General features: G+C 39.9%; 1 protein-coding gene and 1 long non-coding RNA gene across 3 annotated transcripts in view; one reads left to right on the forward strand and one right to left on the reverse strand.

The window, feature by feature from the left end:
• Window positions 1–22,728, forward strand: part of cnnm4b (cyclin and CBS domain divalent metal cation transport mediator 4b) — a 59,772-nt gene extending 37,044 nt beyond the window's left edge. The window contains exons 5-9 of one of the 2 annotated variants that reach the window (XM_086206901.1): window positions 9,198–9,294; window positions 11,126–11,188; window positions 14,340–14,396; window positions 16,738–16,916; window positions 18,322–22,728. In XM_086206901.1, coding sequence (XP_086063027.1) covers window positions 9,198–9,294; window positions 11,126–11,188; window positions 14,340–14,396; window positions 16,738–16,916; window positions 18,322–18,579 — 654 coding nt within the window. In that variant the 3' untranslated portion in view covers window positions 18,580–22,728. The remainder of the gene's footprint in view (window positions 1–9,197; window positions 9,295–11,125; window positions 11,189–14,339; window positions 14,397–16,737; window positions 16,917–18,321) is intronic. The other variant, XM_086206900.1, reaches the window with a different exon arrangement.
• On the reverse strand, window positions 93–3,620 carry LOC147260349 (uncharacterized). The gene is made up of 3 exons (XR_015116568.1): window positions 3,535–3,620; window positions 1,050–1,133; window positions 93–198 (listed from the first exon to the last, which is right to left on the reverse strand). It is a non-coding gene; the product is annotated as an uncharacterized LOC147260349 (long non-coding RNA).
• Window positions 22,729–23,288: the final 560 nt, after the last annotated feature.

Raw genomic sequence — 23,288 nt, forward strand, 5'->3', positions numbered from 1 at the left:
TACCGCTTATCCTGTTTAGGGTCATGAGGGGGCTGGAAACTATCCCGTTTACCTTGAGGCAAGAGGCGGGGTTCACCGTGGACAGGTCGCCAGTCCATCGCAGGGCCAACACATATGAGGCATTTTCACACTGCCACAAAAGCTGTGTTTTTGCCCCCCAAATTGCTAAGGCACCTGTTGTGTTCACAGTGACACTGGCTGGAGGAAGGGGTCAAGACAAAAAGCATGTTTTTATTCATTAAAATGTCTTAACAAACAAAGGAACATATCAGAGAATGAATAAATTATTAATTATTAACAACTACCTGCCCTTTTGGAAACATCAGTATTAACATTATTAACAAAGTCACTCAGTCCTCCTTGTTACAGCAAATACTTTTGCTTCAACAACATGTATTGAAAAGGTGCTATGTTCAACAGAATTAGTTAATACTTTAAGGCTGCAGGCTGTACCCCAGTGAAGGGAGCTGGAGTGCTGGATATGGTAGCACTGGATGATGCTTGACCTGCAGGTGTATAAAAACAGACAGAACATCCATACTGTTGTCCGTCCGTCCATCTATCCATTTTCTTTCGCTTATCCTATAAAGGGTCATGGGGGGGGGGCTGGAGCCTATCCTGGCAGGATGAGGCGGGGTTCACCTTGGACAGGTCGCCAGTCCATCGCAGGGCCAACACATACAGACAGACAGTCCCCAATTGCATGTCTTTGGACTATGGGAGGAAGCCTGAGTACCAGAGAGAATCCACGCAGGCACAGGGAGAACATGCAGACTCCACACAGAAAGACCCCGTGCCCGAGCCGGGACTCGAAGCCGGAACCTTCTTGCTGTGGGGCGACAGTGCTGACCACTGCACCACCGTGCAGCCTCCATACTGTTGTCTTGCATATGAAGTACCACTGTATAAATACACTTAATTTAATTTGTAACAAGGTGTAATTTTAAAATTCAACATTAATACTAACTGCAGCAACAATAATGATAATGACATAGCAGTGCTATCAATTAACTTACACAGAGACCACAAGTGAATTTATCTGAACTGACCTGCTTCAGAGGGTGATGTAGATGGGAGATCAGATATTTCTTCTCCAGCAGCAGGGGGCTTCTGTGGGAATATCCTGAGTGCATCTGGCCGGTTATAGAGTAGATATTAGCCTATTACAAGCAAAAACATGTAGCTGCAGAGTAGAACAATTAAGTACTGCATCCTGCTGCACCAGCTGTGTATTTAAGTTAAAAGTTAGTTCAAAATAAGTTATAACCATGTTCAAAATTAGTTATTCTTAAACTGTGATTTATGCATTTTTTAAATTAAAAGCTTGCACCACTGAGATAAGATAACATCATAACGCTGAGTAACAACTAAATAGTTACCCACAGGCTGCAGGACAAGGTGTAAATCATAAAATGTCATAGAACTCACTAATAGTAAAACATTTCTGCCACACAGCCTAATTTCTTCTTGAGCCTAATTGCTGCCAATTTGCAACCCAGTAATCCAATGTAGACCTAATTTATTGATATACTACAATATCAATCTAGCTTACAACAATGTGCTACAGTATGATGCCAAGTGGCACTCACATCTCTGGTGCAAGCCAGTGAGTACAGAAATCTGTTTTTGTGGATAAGTTTAGTATTCGCCATTGTCACTGATAGTTGTCAGTGAAATTTCAGCAAGGAGCTGAAACGAAGGAGCAGTTATCGTTAGCTATTGGCTTGCCATTCAGTCTCATATCCTTCAATCATTAACGTTATCCAAGTCCAACAGCTATTGTAGCACTGTTATGTAGCATTAGCTTTATTGCTACTTAGCTAGCTAGCAGCTAAAAGTGAAATATCTACTGACGTCACACGTTACACACAGAACATACTTTAAAGATAAAATAAGGTGACATCCGTCTGTATCGGACTGTCTTTTCCTCCTCCTCTTTCCTTTGTTTCCCCCCCTTGCACACCTGAAGGCTCAGACATTTTCATTTTTTATGAAATGCAGGTAAAATGTAATTATCTGCCTACCTTGACCAAAAGAGAGACTTCAGCTGTCGAGGATGCACACCAAATGTTGACCCATCCCCCACTCTCAGTGTGCACGGTACAGGTACAGGGCAGGGTGCAAAGTGTATTTCTTTCTTGCTTGCTTGCTTTCTCTCTTTTTTCTGCATTTTTAAAATTTTTTACCTCCAGAAAAAATAGGATGGGGCACCCATTAGTGGACTTGGATTTTTTTTTTTTTTTTCCCCAGCACCCCCTAGAAAATGCGGCACTCTAGGCGATCACCTATATCGCCTATGCCTTAAGCCAGCCATGGTCGCGGGCGGGCTGGAGCCTATTCCAGATGCCTTTGGTTGAGAGGCGGGGTTCACCCTGGACAGGTCACCAGTCCATCACAGGGCCAACACATATAGACAGACAACCATTCACACTCACAGTCACACCTACGGTCAATTTAGAGTATCAATCAGCCCCGTCCCCTCTTGATGTCTTTGGACTGTGGGAGGAAGCTGGAGAACCAGAGAGAACCCACACAGGTACAGGGAGAACATACAGACTCTGCACTGTTGAGCCCCGTGCTGAAGCCGGGGCTCGAACCCGGAACCTTCTTACTGTGAGGCAACAATGCTAACCACTGCACCACCGTGCTGCCATGAAACATCCCATTCAATGAAATTTATCCAGCACAAAATGTGAAATGTGAAGCTGTTCTATTTATTGTTTGTGTGCTTTATTGAGACTACTACTTTTGAATATCTCTCAACTGGATACTTAAAAATGTGAAATGAAAAGGGGTGACCCACGTAAATACAAATTCCTGGCTGAGTCTTATGACAAACAGCTATATCATTATGGATTCCTACCTGATAACATCTCCGCTCTAACAATAATCTTTCTGCTCTCTTAGTGCTTGCACCACTCAAAGCCTGTTAATGTGTACAAGCAGTTACAGTCAGGGTTACCACCGTGCCGCCCTTCTTTATTAACCTTTCCAAACAATTATTCTTCAAGTGTCTTCATTTCATTGTTTATTTTTATTTTAATTCTAAGTGGTCAGAAGTATCTTAGGAGGATCTGTCGACATTTTTGTAGGAACAGCTTGTCTTCTGAACCAAAGGATGGTGGTTTTTTGTTATTGTTGATTGTTTTCATTTTAATGCCATAAGAATCAAATTTCTTTCTTTTTTTAGATCTTCAGGCTCTTGATGCTCAATGAGAGATGGGGTGAACTGTTCTGAATGAACTTATTACCTTATTAAAGTGCAGGTATTACAGTAATTATGCAAGGCTCATATTCTTCACTTGAACATTTAGATAGAAATCCCTGGTTCCCCCCCCCCCCCGCCCCACAGTATTGTGAAGTACCCAAAGGGGTACATGTACTCCCATTTAAGAGCATGTATGCACCATTTCAGCCCCCACACTGTTTTAGGGCAAGTTTGAATTCACTGAGGGCTCCATTTGAGTCCATTCACTGACTCGACCCTAATTCAAATCCTGCTGTCACAGCTCGTCCTTAATTTCTTGCACTCACCTTTATTTGTTTGGTAACTAAAAACTCCTCAGAAGCATACATCCTCCCAAACAGTCACAGTCCAGTATAAAAGAGCATAAACAGGGTTGACTATGAAAACTGTCAGGCCAACGGATGTGGGTTTGAAAGGTAGAGACTTGAGCAGGGACACAAAGTGCTCAGGTTGTTGATGAGTCATAAGGCACGGACTTGATCTTTGGCCAAGACCCACCTACAGCACAGATCCCAAACATGCCTCTGTAAAGCCAAAAACTCGCACACGTACACTTCGGTTTAAGCCGAGGCAGCGCTAAGTAAAGAGGTATTAAGAAATATTTTCTGCTGTAATGATGTCTCAGAACTATGAATTCATTCCGTTTAGAACATACACATCAGAATGCAGGATGAAACAAATCGCTTGTGTCTCATGATTGTATTCATTTAAGTCCACAACAATAATTTTATGAAAAAATCTCCTGATTAAGAGGATTTTAAACATTCTATTATGGATGATATTATATGTAGCGGCTAGGAAAAGTTACCATCGATGACTTTCAAAGTCAGTGGGATTTTTTAAAGAGCGTTTTCAGTTAAATGCCTGAAATACTGTCGTAAACAAGCTTTAGGGTGTTTTTCACATATTGTTCTTTGGCATGTCAGTGAATACCTCACTTGTGAATTTTGAAGTGTCTTAAAAACAACGGATGTGTTTTTGTGACTACAGAGTCTGTTGAGGACATTAAACCTGATCGCATAGAAAAGAGAGTAAGCATGAAGCTGGCTTTGGTGACATCCTGGCAAAGATTGTCTTGAAAAACAAGACTGTAAGACTGAGTAGTGGTACTCTATGAAAGGCTGTTACCTTAACCAAGAAGGTACACTCATTTCTGGCTTGTGTGTTTAGCAGCAGCATTCCTCAAAAGCCAGTGGACACGTGTCAGTGAAATTAGGTGGAACACTAAGTCTGAAATAAATTCAGGTCTTGGATCCTGATGTCTGTTCTGGACCATTGTCAAGATATAATTACTAGTTATATCTGACTATATCCATAGTCTATAGTCACCTTGGCGCTGAGTTTATAGCAATTTAAGAGTTGAAAGGTCAAATTTCCTTCCAAACTATGAAAGAAATATGACTTCAAATCAACAAGAAACCCTGTGACAAGGGTTGAAGCTCTCTAATACACGATCATTGGTTGACTATATTAACCAAAAGAATGTCTCCTTTTAATATAAAAAAAACAATTATTGTCCAGTTTATAAGTCTTTGATAACTGCTGCCGGCTTGTGCCAACCTGGGAAAACAGGTCTGACCTGAGCACCAGCAGGCTTTACACCTCCCTCCCTTGTGTGTTCACCACCTCACTCTGTTTCTATTCTCTCACATCTCCCTCCCCCCGTCCCTCCCTTAGAATTAAACACTTTCCATTTAGCAGCGTGGACGACTGGAGATCTCATGAAATCGGCCCTCTATGAGGGCCCTGCATAACTCTACTGTTTATGTGCACATGATGCAAATGAAGTATTTGACCCCAGTTGATGCACAGCTGAGTCAGCTGTACGCAGAGAGGCCATTAGCATCTTTCCAATCAGCTGGAGGTTTAAGCTTCGGATGAAGATGTCACACCATGATAGTGGGCAACTGCTGATTTAGAGGTTGAAGGAAAAATCTGATAGAACTATCACCTGGTTGAATCCCTCAACTTATACATTTCTTACAGGTCCTCTTAGATACAATTGGACAAGCCCCAAAAGATTAGCTAGGAATGTGCGCTTCAGTTTTAACCATGAGTTGTCCTTGGGCGAGGTATCTGACCTCTGATTACTCAGAAGCCAAAGGCCTGTGGTTGTACGGAGCAGGTGTGAATGTGTGTAATGTGTGTGACTGAGTTATTCTGGACCAGGGCTCTCTGGCAAAGTCATTTATTTTCAGGGAATTTTAAAATTAAGCTGTACGTATGTTCATATTTTAGATGTACTCCCTTTGTTAGCGACACAATGTTGAACATATAAATGCTTCTTATCATGGGTGCTATGATGTGGCACACACATTGTTAAAATAGTCAATTGATCAGTGGAAGCAGTAGAATTCACCATGAATTGCTGTTCAGGAGATGAGATGAGACCACTTTTGCCTTCCCTAACTGCCATTTTCTTTACAGATAACCTGTAGTTACTGTGGAGGCACGTTTCTGCCAGCGAAAGAAAAAAGTCACAAGTATGAGATTAACAAATCAAAATTATGAGAATATATTCCCTTATGAGTAAAAAAAGATCATACTTGAGAGCTATAACCTCAAAATTATGAGATGTATTCATCGTAATGATTAGTAAATGTCATAATTATAGATGCAAGTCAAAATTAATTGTAAATAGTTGAAATTATGAGATAATAATCAAAATCAAAAGTCTAAATGTAGAGATGAAATGCAAAATTGTGAGATTGAAAAGTTGCAGTGAGAAAAACCACAAGGATATGAAAAGTTGAAACTGTAAGGTAAAACATGGGAATGAAGATATTTATGAATTCATTAGTATCTATACTGCTTTTCCTTCAGAGGGTAGCTTGGAGTTGGAGTCTAGAGTTTTTTGTTACTGTAAATTTTTAAGCATTTATTGTTAGGATGTTGGAGGGATGACGTCAATCTAATAAAACTAAATTTAGGCAGAAAAAAATTGCAACATTTGTGAGATGGTTGCTTCAAATGTGAGTACGTTGTCATGGCAGTGGCAGAGAGTCGATGAGTTAAGCTGTGATGGGTTGTGAACCTCTCACTTTTGAGCTGCAGGAAAATGTTGAGAGCTTAATTCAGCGTAGCATCTGTGACAGCAGTTGACTTGGGAACATTAGCAAAAGAGACACTTGAAGCCACCTGCAATATCAAAGCCAGGTGTCTGAATTGGCTCAGACCCTGACGTAGTTGATTCGTTGATGGTTGCAGTTTGGGGAATTCATTTCCAGTCTGGTTATTCTTGTTGAAATATGCAGAGATGGGGGGGGGGGGGGGGGGGGGTCAGCCTTTTAGGTTTTGAAAGAAGGAAAGCAGTCTCATTTGGGACCCTGTAATTAGATATGTTCCTCCTCACTGTTGGATCTAGTGAGCTCCATGCAATGTCGCTGTTTCTCCTTATATCATCACCTGTTCTGCATTCATCAGTGCCTATGTGGGGGGGATGGGAGGATGGCGGCTTGCAGGGGAAGGAGGAATGACAGTTTGGATTAACTGTGCTGTGCTGTTGCTGCAGTTCACACATTCCAGTGGGCCAATATGAGCAGACTCTCTGTACCAACACAGAGGCCTCCTTCACCCCCTTCTGCCCTCTCATCTGTCCCTGCATCCCTCTATACCCCTGTTTCATTTCTTTGCTACTGCTGTTCTACATTCTATATGTGCACCCCATCACCCCTTGTGTGGAATCATGTTGTATGTGGGAAAAAAATGTGAAATTTGTTTTCCTCAAATGATTCAGATGCAGTCTAAAAGATGATGACAAGTCATTACTTGAGTTGAGTGCTGATTTTTCTGCCCCCTACAGCCCAAACAGTGCTCCTCCAAAAACCCCAAATCAGGGTTACTGAGCAGTTCCACCCCCCCCCCCCCAAAAAAAAACAACAACAACTAACAAACCACAAAACAGAGAGGATATGGATTTCATTTTATTTCTTGATGGATTTTGTTGAAAAGACACCTAGCATTTGAAATCAAATGATTGTCAGTGGAGATTATACAGTATGTCATGTGAAATTTTAGTGGCCATTCCACTCCAGAACAATACAATGACAATTTGAAAACAGTGACAATAAAGAAATGAAATTGTATCATGTTTTAACACGCAGAAGACAAATTTGAAGCTTGGAAGTCAAAAGACTGCACCTCAGTTGACAAATACAGTTAATGTTGCTCATTAATTGATTCAAGCGGGGCAAAATGGAAGGACCCCAATTGTGTTCTCCGATATTCTACAAGTAGAATATCAGAAGATAAATTGCAGAATTACATCAGATTACCAAATTATACCATCAGTTTTCATTTTCATGAAAATTTTAGTTCACAGAGAAAATCTGTGAATAACAATAGATTTCTTGTGGTTTATTTGATGGAGACAGATATAATATACACAGACAAACTGGTGACAGTCTTGTTTAGCAGGTGCTAATTTACCACTATAAAGGGGCCTTTAGTATGGTACAAAGAGGAGAGTTTAACAACAGTCATAATAAAAGGGCAATTTAGGATTGTGCTTGATCACAATTTTCCTCTGCATGAACCTAGATTTGGTGGCTGTCTTTATAGCTTTACATTCAAAGTGATGAGGCAAAGGGATTTTATTCTTTGCACAGAAAACTTTCTGAGTGAAAGAAACTTAACAGTTGCCACTTGAAGCTGCTCTGATGGATCAGCTGCTGCTGCTATGTACTCTATTAATGTCCATTCAAATGTTTAAAGTCAAGTCAAGTCAATTTTATTTGTATAGCTTCAAATCCCAACCAAAGTTATCTCATGACACTTTACAGGTAGAGCAGGTCCAGTACCACACTCCTTCAATGAATCTACACCCAACAATTCTCCATCAGCAAGCACATCCTGCTACAGTGGGGATGAAAACCTTCCTTTTAACAGGAAGGAACGTTGAACAGATCCAGGCTCAATGGGGACGGCCTTCTGCTTTGACCGGTTTGAGGGAAAGAGAGCAGGAGAGCGGGGCAGAGACAAAGACAGATAATGGAGGAAGACAGATATGCAGAAGGAAAGAGTGGGACAGAGATAAAGAGAGAGATAAGGGAAGAGAGTGATGGACAGACAGGGACGTGAGCAGGTGGAGCTACGGGTGGCAGCTTGAGCCTCTTCAGGGCTGCAGCCTCCTCCAGCAGCACCGGGGATCTGGGATGAGGGGAGACCAAAGGCTCCGGAGAAGAAGACGAGTTAGTAATACGTATGAGTATGATTTATATATGACACATATAGGAGGACAGAGAGGAGGAGAGAGAAGCCCAGTGCACTATGGGAGATCCCCCAGCAGCCTAAGCCTACAGCAGCATATCTAAGGGCCAGCCTAAGCAGCCCTAACTATAAGCCTGATCAAAAAGGAAGGTCTTAAGTCTGCTCTTAAAGGTAGAGAGGGTGTCTGCATCCCGGACCGAAACTGGGAGACGGTTCCACAGGAGGGGAGCCTGATAGCTGAAGGCTCTGGCTCCCAGTCTACTTTTAGAAACTCTAGGAACCACCAGTAACCCTGCATCCTGGGAGCAAAGGGTTCTAGCTGGATAATAGGGGACTATGAGTTCTGTCAAATATGAAGGTGCCTGATTGTTGAGGACTTTGTATGTTAGAGGGAGAATTTTGAATTCTATTCTAAATTTGACAGGGAGCCAATGCAGAGAAGTCAATACAGGAGAGACATGGTCTCTTCTACTAGTTCTCATCAACACGTGGGCAGCAGCATTTTGGACCAGCTGGAGAGTCTTTAGGGACCTACTGGTGCAGCCTGATAGGAGGGAATTTCAGTAATCCAGCCTGGAATTGACAAAAGCATGGACTAGTTAAACACAAGTTTCATATAATGAGTGTCTGTTAAATTGGCCAAACTTTCTATCTTGCCTTTGCCTTTGCCTTTTAGAATGCTCTCGTCACTGGGATACTTCCATTCCTTCACACTTCATCTGTTTTCTCTTACTCCTGTCAGGGGCGAGTGGAGGTGGAGGCTGGCAATGAGAACATGAAGTTTGAGACTGGACCATTCTCATTCTATGGCGTCATGGCATTGAGCGCTCCCACTTTGGGTGAGTACACTACCTCCATCCCCTGTCTCTCCTCATGGTTTCAGCATTTGATGATCACCATGGACAGTGTAATCATCCTCAATGATTGAATCAGTTCCCATAGTAGTGGGACAGGCTCAGAAGCTTCTACTGCCACCTAGTGGGGAACTACATCCTTCCAAACCTCAAGATGGAATCCAGTCAGTAACCTTGTGATTAGATCTGCTGATTCTACAATCATTTTGCATTGAAAAAGATTTACACCCAGTGACAGGAATGGATTTTGTTCATGGGAAGGAGACAGGGTTGATATCAGGCTGGTATCTGGTACTGGCAGATAGCCTGAGTTTAGTTATCAAAGTCATTTGAGGCAGAAAAAAAATAAAATTCAATTATATTTAATTACATTCCAAAGGTGCAAGAGTATTTCTCTAATACTGATAATGCACTGATGTACTACAATCACACTTTCTTAAGTCAGTGTCTTTTCAATCACTTTTTCAACTCTGAATGACCTCGATGACACACCTGTGCACACCAGACAGAGGTATACAGATGTTTGAGAGTCTGTTTTCTAAGTTACATTATGGACACATTTCTCAAACGATTATTAAAAAAGAAGTTTTCTAGTTTTATTGAAAGGAGGAAAACTAGCTGAGTAGACAGGGGGGTTCATGTGTCAAAAGGGGGGTGAGTGGAATGCTGGTGTGGTTACTTAAATTTAATTTGTCAATGAACTTTGACACCCCCACCCCCACGCGCTTTCTCTTAAATCAAAAAAGTTCCTCTTTGTCCTCTGCCACTTTGTGTTGATGCTGTTGTTTAACTGCCACCTTGTCTCTGTGCTGTCCCCTAGTGACAGTTTGTTCACGAACCCATTCACACTTGAATGTGTCTCTTTTCAGACCTCAGTCTGCAGCACCTCATTTTATCAAATGAGATCACTGTACTTGTGATGCTGGTATGATATACACCGTCTAGGTTAGCTCAGTAAAAAACAGCATCTGGATGAGGCTTTGCTGCAACAGAAAGTATTCTGGCAACACACTGTAGTGACCAATCAAATATGTTCATGTTTACATCTAAAATAGCATGAGGTTACGCTTATTTGTGCAGGGTAATGTTCAAAATCTTCAACTCATTTCAAAAAACAACATTGAAATACTTGGTATTGTCACATACTCAAAACAGTTTCATTCCATGAAAATATAATCCAGTTCACCAAAATGTGGTTTATCTTGAATGAAATGGGGGGTTTCTTTCAATACTCGCTATTATTGAAGCAATTCAGTTGATGCCGGTGATACCTAACCTTGATCATGATCAAAGCATACGACTTAAGTTAATATAAACTCACAGTGATTGCTGTTGGTTTAACAAAATAATGAAAACTTAAACTTTTCACACAAGACATAATGATAAAGGCTTCAAAAGCCTGGTAGTTTTTCATGCGCATGATGATCCTCAACTGCCTCACACTCCATTGAGAAAAGACCGAATTGCTGAGAAGTCTGATAACAGCATTAATCTTCTCCTCTATTTCTATAATGTTTCCTCACTTTTCAGTTATTTCAAGTCCTCAGTGTGATATATGAGACATCCATTTTCTTTCCCAACTTCACCCACCCAATTTATCCTGTTATTGATTGACCAAACTTTCAGGTGTGTCAAGAACAGTCATCAAACATGGGAACAAAATACCTGACAAGACATCCTCGGGTGTGGATTTTCACCATAGTTTTGCATGTGCCACCTTTTCCAGAGGCCGTCCTCTCAGTGTCTCTGCGTGCCCCCCCCCCCATCTCCCCCCACCCTCTGTCCCATCAGTCATCTTTTTATTCTCTCCTCTCAGTGGCTGTTCCTCGTCCTCGCCTCCTCTCCTTTAAGAGGTTTTCTCTGTTCTCTCGGTTGCCAGGTAACCTCCGGCATGTCTGGGTCCTTTAACACCACGGATGGGTGGGACTTAGGGGTAGGCGGGGCTTTAGCTTGGCTCTTGATTCGCCAGGTGCTGTTTAGAATAGGGTTGGGCGGTATCCATTTCTTTTCACTTTTAAGCCTTGCTCTGATTTTACTTGAAAAACTGACACCATCATAGGAACAAGAAGTACCCACTCTCGTATCCTGCTGCTTTGTTTAGGTTGGTACTCAAGTAACATATTGTTGGAAAATTTTAATTCCTATGATTTGATTGATGCAAACCAATCCAAGACACAATCTGGACAGTGGATACAAACAATGGCCTTGTTCCAACCTTCAGTTACATCTCACTAAGCAATGAGATGTTAAAAACGTTCTTGTTACTTTGAAAGATCCAAGCAATCCAATCCTGTAAATATTGCAGTAATACCATTTCAGATTAGCCAGAGAATGAGTGTAATCTCCATCGGCCATACCTCTGTTTCTACATAAAAAAGAATGGCAGCTTCATTGTGGCCTTTTGATTGGCACCCCATTTGAGCCAATAGGAGCATCCATGTCTGATCTGATAGTACTCAATAAAGGCTTTCCCAGTTCTTTTGTGTAAAGACTGAGACAAGTGAAATCCCCAAAATTATTATAAACTGATTAAATGGGCCCTTTTGCAGTTGTAATGAAATAGACGCCATTATTCTCTTTTGATATTCCAATATACCATATTACTCCATTACCGCCCAACCTTAGTTTAGAAAATTTGGTACATTTTGGCTTGGAAGTCTGTTAAAGGGAAATCAAGCTCCAATCTCTTCTCATAGAAACTAGCTCTTGAGCTGCTCTAAATGGGTAAGGATACAAAATTGGAGTTCTTTCATACGTGTTGATGCAATATTCCAATGCCACTGGTTGCATTGTGGCCAATGGCACAAGTTCAAGGACCACTTAAACCCTGAAGAACAGTAAGGAGCAACAAGAGATGGCTACATTTTGGCAGATGATTTCTTTGTTCAGTGAAATCTTCTTGTTTTAGCTAGTTGGCTCTTTATTTAGCTGTGCTGGTTTGGAGGTTACAAAGCCAATGATTTCTTAAAAATATGTCCAGGTGAAGGTTAGCAGAAGTCACTCTGTAACTGGATATAAATGAAATGTTGGATAGATGCAATCCAACCAGCAGTCCTCGGCTTATATGGCAGAAATTTTGGCTTCAGTGAAATGGAAAGGAAAGGAGCTACAAGTGGTATTTTTGTATTCTGAGCTGTAATCTGAACCGATCACCTTATTGGAAACCATAGTTTTTCAGCTTTAATAAAGGATTGCAAAAATATATCAATTCATAACTAATTTGGTTGAAGTTAGAAGCAAAAAAGTCAAATGTGCTAGTGTCAGACTTGGAGGTAAGGACTTGCTGTTTTGTTGTCATTCGTGACATACCTTGATGGGAACATACCAATGCTTGATGCAGCAATGATTATTCCCATGGAATCGTAGCCCTTTGACTTGAATGGTAGGGCCCCTAATGATTTCTGCTTCAGGCTATTTAAACATACACGCCTGTCATTAATACAGACTCAGGGTTTGCTCATCTAAGAAAAATGCTTTGAAAATGGGATTATGATGATGCGGTAAAAGAAACATCATTTAGGCTAATGCTAAACTGCTACAGTGTTAGCGGAGTGGACCAGAAACAGACTGGAGATGCTGTGGTGAAACAGACTCGGCTCTTACATCCAGCAGGAATGTATTTGTGTGTATTCTCAGTCATCCAGGTCATCGCAATTCTCAAGAATAATCAATTTAGGTGAGTCCAGTTGCCTAAATTGATTATTGATTATTCTTGAGGATCCAGCAGGAATGTTGATCAAATAGTGAATCTGCCAAAATGTCAGCACAATCCAACGATGAGGACACTCGGGGAAAGTGGATGATTACATCTGAGGTAGAGGTTATAACATGATGAGATACAGATGGGACTTGAAACTCATTGGCCCTTCAACATTGGATGCCTCCCAATAGCTTCATGTTTGTAAAATATTTGATTGCAAATTAATTCTAACTCTGATATTGATCATATAATGAATAAAGGAGAATGTACACTTTTTGTCTGCCTTATTTGGTACTTTGTAAAAGTCAAATTTATGGCAGTGTTTGGAGCTATTGGGATGCTCAAGATGTTTTGTTTTATTTGAATGTTGTTGAATTACGGTACTCTTCCTCACTGCCATCATGTAGCATCATCTCTAGTTTTAAAGACCAAATTGTAGTGACAGCTGGAATGGTTTTGTAGTTTGTTAGAGCAAAAAAAAAGTGTAAAAATCTTTACTTTGCAAACATTAACTGTCCTACATCTTAACTCAAAGACCCAGTTCCAAATTTAATCTCAGCACCTTCTCCTGTGTGATGAAAAAAGGAATTCAGTTAAATGGAATAAGCACTTTTCTTTCATAATTTTTGTTATGGAATAAAGGTAGGAGTAAGAATTACTGTTTGGAACTGTGTCTATTTCTTTTCTAAAAAAAAACAAACCCATCTAACAGATGTTTAAAAAAACTTTTTTTTTTTTTCAAAATAAAGATCCAGGAGGTAGCCTATCTGTAACTCTTCCCTAACTTATGGTGTTAAGTATCACACCCACCTTTCTTGTCTTTTTGAACTCGAAGTGATAGGTTCAGGTGTTGTGTAATATGACTGAAGTTTAGAGGGAAATCGGGAAACCCAGCATCAGGTTTTTCGCTTGATAATTCTGCATGCTCTGCCTTCAGGATATAAAAAAAAAAGTGCAGTGAATTTCTCTTTGATGGTAATGTAAAAATGTAGTCTTTATTTTGATGATTGTTCTCATTAGTCTTACTCATGAATTGGGTATCGATCAGATGTCCTTTGATGGAAATTTTCTCACAAACCGATTAATAAAACATATCAGACAAAGTCTGAGAGGGCTTCAGTCTTGAGTGCTGTGGGTCACAGATGAACGTTAAGTTAAAAGGATCTAAATAATAAAGAAGGGAAAGCTCCCTCCTGGATCTTACAAGTTTATTTCCTTAATATCACTATAATAAAGATCATCTAACCACTCACTAGAACATTAGTTGTAGTTATTCAGGGTTAGCTTGCTTGCTTAATTCCTGGGAATCTAATGCAGCTGACATGTCCAGGTAAAACAGTTTCCTATGACTCACTGAGGCCCCCTGGTGGAAGACTTACACCTACTGGTAATAAAACACAGCTGGTAAAAAGCTTGCGTGTGGAGTGTGTGTGTGTGTGTGTGTGTGTGTGTGTGTGCAAGTGTGTAACGCAGTCAGTATTTGTTTAACCAAAATCAGCATGACAGAATTTAACTATCCTAAATTTTTGACTGGGTGATGCACATGACTCTTAGTCACTGTGGTAACAGTATCCTTGAGCAGAGGTGGAAAATGACTTGCAGGCTTCGAAATAATTATTAGAGAATGACTATAATAACCATGATAAGTCCAAAGGGGAAATTACTTGACCTGGTGGAATTGTTTTGTGTTCAGGATTTGACTGGATCTTGGTTCTGAATATTCTCTCGGATGCTGCTTCCATTTCAAACTCTCCGCAAAATATAGACTTGCAGACTTGCATAATGTCTTAAAAATGTAATCGTTTAATAACCAACTCCTTAAGGATACCATTCTTTTGGAACAGAAAAGTTTGTAGTAGAAAATACAAACCAATTTTGAAATCAAACTTTTAGCTTCTGGTGGGCCGAGTAAGACCTTAAAAATATAATTTTCTTCAGGCAGGGAATCCGATGATGAGATATTGTGTCTTGTGTAATGACGTAACTGTAACTACCTAAAGTAGTGTGTTTTTGGCAGTTCATATTTTGTTTATGATAATTCAAATGAACTAGATGTTTATTAGCATAACAACCTTTTATGGACCCTATTCCTTTCCTACTCCACTTCTTAAAAACTGCATCAGTGTTTGAAAAGGGTCTTTGCCTTGGTGATGAAAAGACAACTGCCCTGAGGGAATTTTTTTTAGGTAAACTTTGTTAAGTTGCTAACCAGGACAGTATCACAGTCTGTGGATCAGGGTCATTAGCCAGTTGCCTGTTTACAATCACTCTGATATTAGCTGCCCAGTAATAATGTAAGCAAAAAGTTAGGACTAGGCCTCCAAATTCATTGGGCAATTTAGAAAACATACCTAGATAATTCAGTCTTGGATTACATTACTCTGGCAATTCTACACTTTAGTTGGCCCCAAATTGGCCAAGGCGTTCTGCGCACGTTCCAAAGGTCCCACAGTATTTGCCATTTGCCTGGATATGTGACGCATAATCTCAACCAGATGAGAGTCTGATTGTAACTGGCTGTAAGGTGACACACTGCTAGTTGCTGCAGCAGAGGTAGATATACTTCTCTCACGAAATCACTTATTCCCCTGTTCTTGTATACTGGGATGACAGTAGACCAATTCATAATAAAGTAATGAGCTACAGTATAACTGTATCTTGATCGGAGCTGTGCGTATAAGCCTACTGATTGTTCAACAGAATCGATATGATATTGACAAGGAATATGCAATGTTGGGTGATTACAGTATTATCAGTCTTCAAGAGGAAAAAGAGACTCTTAGTCATTCCCAACATTCCCAGCAACAGAAGTGTCTCGTGATGGATCACATTGTCAAAGGTCAAGTACGCACAGCTCTTCATCATCCTTAAACACCAAATGGGGGACTGTCTGTTGGAACACTGGGGTTACATCCTCTAAGTAGAGTTCTCCAAAACTGTACAAATCGTTCCAATCATCCTGGTGGCTCCAACACCAAACTAAGACAGATTTTTCCAGTACATACTCAGAAACAGAGGCACCAGTGTGTATCTAAAAGGGTACAAATACTTGCTAATTTGCTTACAGCATATTTGTTAGTCAAAAGGTTCATTGCTGGCCTCTTGAAGACCAATATTGTATTTTTGAGGTAGCAAATTTACCTGTGAAGAAAACATTCTTCAAAAGTGGACCTGTAAGTAAAGAACTTCATTTGTCTCATACCTCCACTTATTTATTCCATTCCATTTAAAATTGCTTCCACCTCTGTTAAATCTGTGGGTGAATTGCGAGTTTGGTTGGTGTAGACTAGAGCATCCTGAGAAACATAACAACTGAATCACTGATAGTTATGGTTTTGGAAATTGTGTGTTGCTTCCTTTGAGCCATGAGAAATGAAATAACATTAACACCTTAAGAGGCTCTCTCTGTTTCTCCTCCTTTTCTTCAAGGTTGGTTTAGATGTTAGTTATATGTGCTTTTGTCATACATTGTATGTCACTAATTAGTTCCTGCATATCATTATTAACCCGCATCTCAGCATCTTCTATCCACCTTTGTTTGCATCACAAGGTCACAAATGTTTCTGTAGTTATTAAAAACATTACCTGTTTTTCTGAGTTACAAAGCTCTGTCTGGTAATAGCTAGGAGGAGCAAATGATAATCTATTTGGTGTGTGTGCGTGTGTGTGTGTGTGTGTGTGTGTGTGTGTGTGTGTGTGCGTGCGTGCGTGCGTGCGTGTATTTACAGAGTTCCGCTCACCATCCCACCTCAGCGGACTGAATCGTACCGCTTCTCTGAGTGGAGCCGACAGGACTGAGTGTCTGTCTGTCAGTGGCAGCAGCAGCCAGCTCAACAACAGCCTCCCCGCGCAGCAATACACTCCTGATTTTTACGTCCGAGCCCTCACCGACCTGCAGTTTGTCAAGGTTAGTCATCTATTATATTAGAAGAAGCGAGCAAACCTAATAGTTTGCCTGACGGTGATCTTGATTCGGAGGTAACTCGCCAAATTGCTTCAAATCTCGAGGTGGGAGAAATGTTTGAACTTGTCGTATATGACAACATCTCAAACAGAGTTACAGTTTTGACATTCAAAATCAATGCAACAATACTAACGTTCTACTTGTTTTTAATTGTAGGTATTATTTAAACGTTTTTAAAGCACAGATAAAAGTATGATTTAAAACATACCGTAAAATGCATCGAAGTGAATGGTCAAACAGAATTACAACAAAAAATGAAAGTAATGACAAGAGAAAAAATTAGCAACACGCTTGGACAAAGCCCCTGTCAATTCAGTTTGGTGATCTGAGATGTTAGAGTAGCTGTTCCAGGACGAGCGCTAACTTAGCTTGTAATTCATGATGACCTTTCAGACATGCCAGTAGTATCGATTCTTATTTATGTTTGAACATGAAAGCAAATTTGTATTACCCATAATATTGCTTTCCCTGGCAGACCAAATGCTAATTAAAAAAAATGATTTACATAGCAAAGTTCATTCAAAAAGATGCAGTCCAATGGGATTCACAAAATATGAAAAAACAAATAGGAATAAGAATTTAACATTAAAAACCTAACTTGAACGATTAATAAAGAGATCAATCCAAGACAGTTTTGAAACTGATTCAAAAATAATCCTCACTTTTATTTTTGTGCATGGTGGTCTATCAATGCTTTTAATGATTCAGCCTATAATATTGATGGCGTTAACGAGAGGTGACCGAAATGCATTTCAGTGGCGAAGTCTTTTTTACGATTCTAAAAGTCTAATATCTTTCTTCGTGTCTCTGCTCATCTCAGTCATGCTCAAAGGCTGAGATATGCAAAGCTGTGTTGTGGCAACTACTCAACTTGCTTGTTTCTTATTATTTAAAACATGAAAAGGATAAATAAAGGCGATAGTAAGGGCTAAATAAACATTACAAAACATTATATAGTTCAGCTGTAAATTGACAACATTTGTAACACAGCACCCATGTGGAAAACAGTCTAGCCATCACCGAGCGCTGCCCAAAGACCCACAACGCTATGAATCACTTCTTTGCCAGTCAGAGTAATTAGTGACCCAAACCAGGTTTTCACTCAGAGGTATTGTGAATGTTCAATACATTCTCAGAAATTCGGGGGGGGGTATTTTTTTGGTGTGCATTCCATTGGCTTATCTTGTGCAAATATACGTGTTTGTTAATCGACATATGCAGAGACGAGCATCTGTCAAAACTCAAACTAACTTTGATGCAAACCAAGGAAAAAAATCAACTGAATGGATATAAAACTTATTAAAATAAAATTATTTGATCTCCCCCTGCCACCATCTCTGTTCTTCAGTTCACGCGGTCTCAGTACCAGAACGGCCTGCTAGCATCTCGTCTGGACAGCACACCCCAGTCCCCTGAGAGCGGCCACAACCCTGTTCGTGTTGATCAGACGACACCCCCCACCGCCACCAACAACGCCATAACAGACCTGGGCGTAGACTCCACCCTGACAGAGAACGGCCCAGATGAGACAACGCTTCTCCTCCTCAATGAGCAGAACTCACCGCACACAGTCAACCACCACAGCCAATTGGAAAACAGCATTTGACCCCTCCCCATCCCATCGTCCAACATTTGCACACATGCACTACTATTTGCTGGTGAGGGCATGAGTCTGGGTGTGAATGTGTGAGTGTGCATGCATGCTCCCTAATGTATCAAAAGACAATGAAGATTTGAAGGACCTGCCAACCTGGACCAGAAAGCTCCTCCCCTTTGGCTCATCAATCGTTCAGAAGCCTCGCTGATGTGCAAGCTCCTTCCTGTGTGTGTGTGTGTGTGTGTGTGTGTGTGTGTGTGTGTGGCGGGGTGTGCTTGTAAATGTGTGTTCCTCTTCACTTTACTTAATAAATGAGACTCAGGGAGACTCTGCCCTCCTCCCCTTTTCTCTGAGATGGTTAAAAGCCACCATTTGACTTACCAAACCAACCTGCCGCCGCATGTGTAGCGACATATAACCTCCATACACACACACACACACACACACACACACACACACACACACACACACACACACACACACACACACACACACACACACACCTTCACCCTCACTCTCTTCATCCAGCTACAGCTAGAAGACAAAGACAACCTGAGCATGTCAGCGGAGTCCAATCAGAGTAATATATGTTTGTAGAGATTTATTGAAGCTGATATTTATTGATAAAATGTGTGTGTGAGATGGGCACACAAGACTAAATTTTTTGGGAATGGGGAGGGAGGTTAATTTTTTTTTTGTTTCCTGGATAGAAACTGTCCAGAGCCATTATCCCAGACTCACAAAGAGATTTTAGCACCGATAGGCAAGCCCGTCTGTATAGAAACCAAGACAATCAACATGCTAATGAATGTGTTCAATTAAACGTGTCAGGTACGTTAACTGTGGCCGTCCTGCTCTCAGACCGCCTCCTCTATGTCTAAACCTTTCTCCATGCCTTCAATTTGCTGTCAGCAAAAATACACACAATGGTCAAGTCCTACAGAGTCCTGTGGTGGCCACAAAAAAAAAAAAAAATGGTGGGCAGAGAGAAAAAAATACATATAGTGTAGATATGATAGAAAATATTCTCTCTACACTATCGCCAGGACTCTAGATGTCTCTGTAGGAACTAGTTTCTAACAGCCGCAGAGGCAGGGGCATGCCAGAACAGTGGGACACTTCGTAGACTTGGGGAGTGTTTTGTGTGTGTGTGCGTGCGTGCGTGCATGAGTGTGGGTGTGCATATGACCAAAATGGCTATCACCAAACTTGGCCAGAAGAGAAACCAAGAGAAAGAAGCTTTATCAGCTCCTAACTAAACAAGACTTTGAGAGATCATTATTTATTTTGCGAAACAGTTAAATTTTTGTTTTTGTTAAAAGGGGAAGATCTGATTTTAAAAAAAATTTTTTTAAACACATCATGAGATTTTGTGTCTTAAACATTGCGTGCATTCAGCAGTTATTTTGTGGTTAATCAGACTTGGGTAAGGGTGGCTCCAGCTTACAGAACGACATACGTAAGCATGTATTGTTGCTATTACTGTAACTGCATTTCCGTAACCTAACACACTTCTCAGCCCAACCAAATTTAGCCTGTTTCTCGGGGAAAGACTTTAGTTTTTTATACTACACCATATGATCACAAGTCACATTTTTCATGCCGATACGCACAAACACACACACGCATACACACACACACTCCGGTTTTTCTTTACTGTAACATCAGAAGTGATTATAAAGGACATACTGTATCAGCCCTGAAAGCAGATAACCGCTTGTTTTTGGTTCACATTAAAAAAAACTTTTTTTTTTTTCTTGGCAGAGCTACACTGGTGGGATTTTTAAAAATGCAACATGAACAACGAAGCCAACAAAGGTGTTTTTATAATCAAAACCATAATTTTCTATGTAGATACTGACCATTCACTGAGACACTGATGGCAGATGGACAGATGGATATTTACACTGACAGCAGCCTCAATATACCAGCATGAACTTAAGCCCGACAGAACGATCGCCACAGGCAGTCACCGTTCAGTCAACAAGTATTCAAGTCCCTTAATTCCAGTCCAGTTAATTAAACAATTCCGTGATTTTGTGTTTGTAGTGATTTTTACAAGAAAATTACTGCTATTAATACTTAAACTCTTTGTTCCTGGAATTAGAATAAGGTCTTCAGAAAAGTTGTGGTTTCCAAGATTGGAAAAACGCCTCTTGATTATTTTTTTCCGGAAAAATGATCAAATCAGGATTCAGAACTTGATGATGCATTGATTGGATAAATTAGATCGGTGCTGGAATTAACACCAAATTGAAATGGTTTGCTTAACGATTTAACTCGACGCTTTTGTGTACCAAAGACATTTGTCATGATAATCAAATAAACAAGGAACGTCTGTGCCTTGTTTGATGGGCTGATGCAACATCGGTCTGAGCTGTGTTTGGTACTTCCACGCTGATAGTTCATCTACATTCGATTTGGTGAGCGTATCCATTCGAGCCAGTTGGTCAGCTGATTTCAACCAGAACTTTGAGGTCTTTCACAAGTACATTTGTAAAACAGTGTGCCTCACACTGCCTCCGCAGACACTCGGAGTCCTTGGTGTCATGTTGGAACTGCATTCTCCTTTTAAACTGAAACATGTTCATTCACACTAAAGGTCACAGTCGATAATTGGAGGTGATCTCAGTGGTTAAGTGAGGACAAGACATTTCTCACTGTCGTGTATTATTTAGCAAAGCGGCAAAATTTGGTCTTAGCATGAAAACAAAACTTCTGTTGTAATGATAATGGTTTTCATGATGGTTGAGGACTGATGAAACTTCAATGTATCTCATGTTTAATGACAGATTTAAAGAAAATTTTGAAGAAAATTTATCAAGAAAGAATTTGAACTGTAAAAACAATGCTGAACATAACAATATCAAGTGGGTTTTTTTTTTTTTTTTTTTTTTTTATTACTTTTCATCTTTGAGACTGAGACAAGAAAACAACTGGGCAGATCAGAAACACAAAGAAGCCCAAACAACCGATATGGAGTGGTGCAGGAATAACGTTCGCTTTGTTGAGCGTCTGGATGCCTTATCTCACTGTCAGTGGGGTTGGTTTTTGGTCAAATGCCTGAAATAAAGTGTGTAGTCAACACTAGCTGATGACATTTTAATATTTTGTTGTGATAAGATATGTAAGTAAATAATGCACTGGTGATTTTTGAAGCCCTTATGTGTCTTAAAAACAGCATTTGCTAAGGTGGTAAAGGGAGACTACAAATGTCATTATGCTGAAAACAGAGGAATTGAAAGCGAGCTGTGATGTTGAAGTTTTGCGTCCGTGGAGTCGTTAATTCATAGCGTCGGTTTTTCGTTTTTGTTTTACTTCTAGTAATGGAATTTACAAATTATTAAAGGAGTGTTAATTTGAGAAGGTGATTTGAAAAACAAGATGTTAAAGGCCCCTAAACTTCTGTTGACCACAGTATTTATATTTGGCAACATCAAAAATCCATTGTAAAAATTCCATTGACTTTTGAGTCGAGTCTGTGTTTAAAAATGAAAGCACTTTAACAAGGAAAGCAGTATTTTCCAAAGGGTTGCAAATTTTCCAAGTTTCCTCGTTTAAGTATTTCTGTCCCAATTTACTGACCAGGATTTCACCACGCCTGACAAGCAAGCTCTTTCATGTGACTCTGCTTTTCTCGTCATTCTGTTGCCTTCACTTTCTGTTAGTAACTGTTTAGTGTTCATCCCTGAATATTATGCCAACACACTCCCATATCAAGAGGGTATTTTTGTTATATACGGTATAGATTTGTATCCAATTGGGCTGAGGTTGTTGTTCCTGTTCATGTGTGTGCATGTTGAGTTAGAGTACCCCTGCCAGCTCTAAATCGTACTGGGTTTGGGTTTGTTCATGTGTGTATATTTGTGAGCACCTGTGAATCAATTTTGGTTATGTTTTTTTTGTACCTCAAAACACTGTCAATAATCATTATAAATATTTTTTTTTATTGTTATAAATCTCAATTTGGGAACAGAGGGAATGAAGTGACCGAGGATAAAATAAACTCCTGTCTGTCCTTTGTTCTCTGTGGAATGATTTAACTTAAGAAAAAAAGAAACACTAACAAGGTGTAAATACTGTTTTATAATTTCTGTCTTAATGAGTTTTGATGATGAAGAATGTTATTAATAAACCAGAGATATATTTCTCTATGAACCTTTGTGGGTCTTGTGGTATTTTCCAAGGAACTGGCAAGAAGCACAAAAAAAAGAATATAAAGCATACCCATATATACAGATATACACATTTATTTATATATATATACATATATATATATATATATGTATATATGTATATTTATATATATGTATATATATGTATATATGTATATTTATATATATGTATATATATATGTATATGTATATGCTTTATTTTCAATTTGTGTATATATATATATATATAATGTGTGTGGGTGTGTAAAATCCAATTTTCAGTTTCATACTGCACAATACTGATTTATTATTAACTTGGCTGGTTTGTACAGATGATGCAGGAGGCAACAATGAGGAAGTGAAATTCAGCATTTAGGAAGTGGGTTGAATTTGAAATTGAGGAACTTCAAAGCTTTGACTCCTTCATATGACATCAATGGGAATTTTGTTTGCCAAATGAAATCGAGCACGAGTCACGACAAAGATGCTGGATGTGAGACGGTAGCTGAGGACCCAAGGTGAATGAGGTAGAGAGATTACAGTCTCTAATTACTCTGAAACTGC

Source organism: Aulostomus chinensis, chromosome 6, assembly GCF_037954235.1.
Source record: "Aulostomus chinensis isolate RoL2024-O1b breed Wild chromosome 6, RoL_Achi_v1.0, whole genome shotgun sequence".
NCBI classification, from domain to species: Eukaryota; Metazoa; Chordata; class Actinopteri; order Syngnathiformes; family Aulostomidae; genus Aulostomus; species Aulostomus chinensis.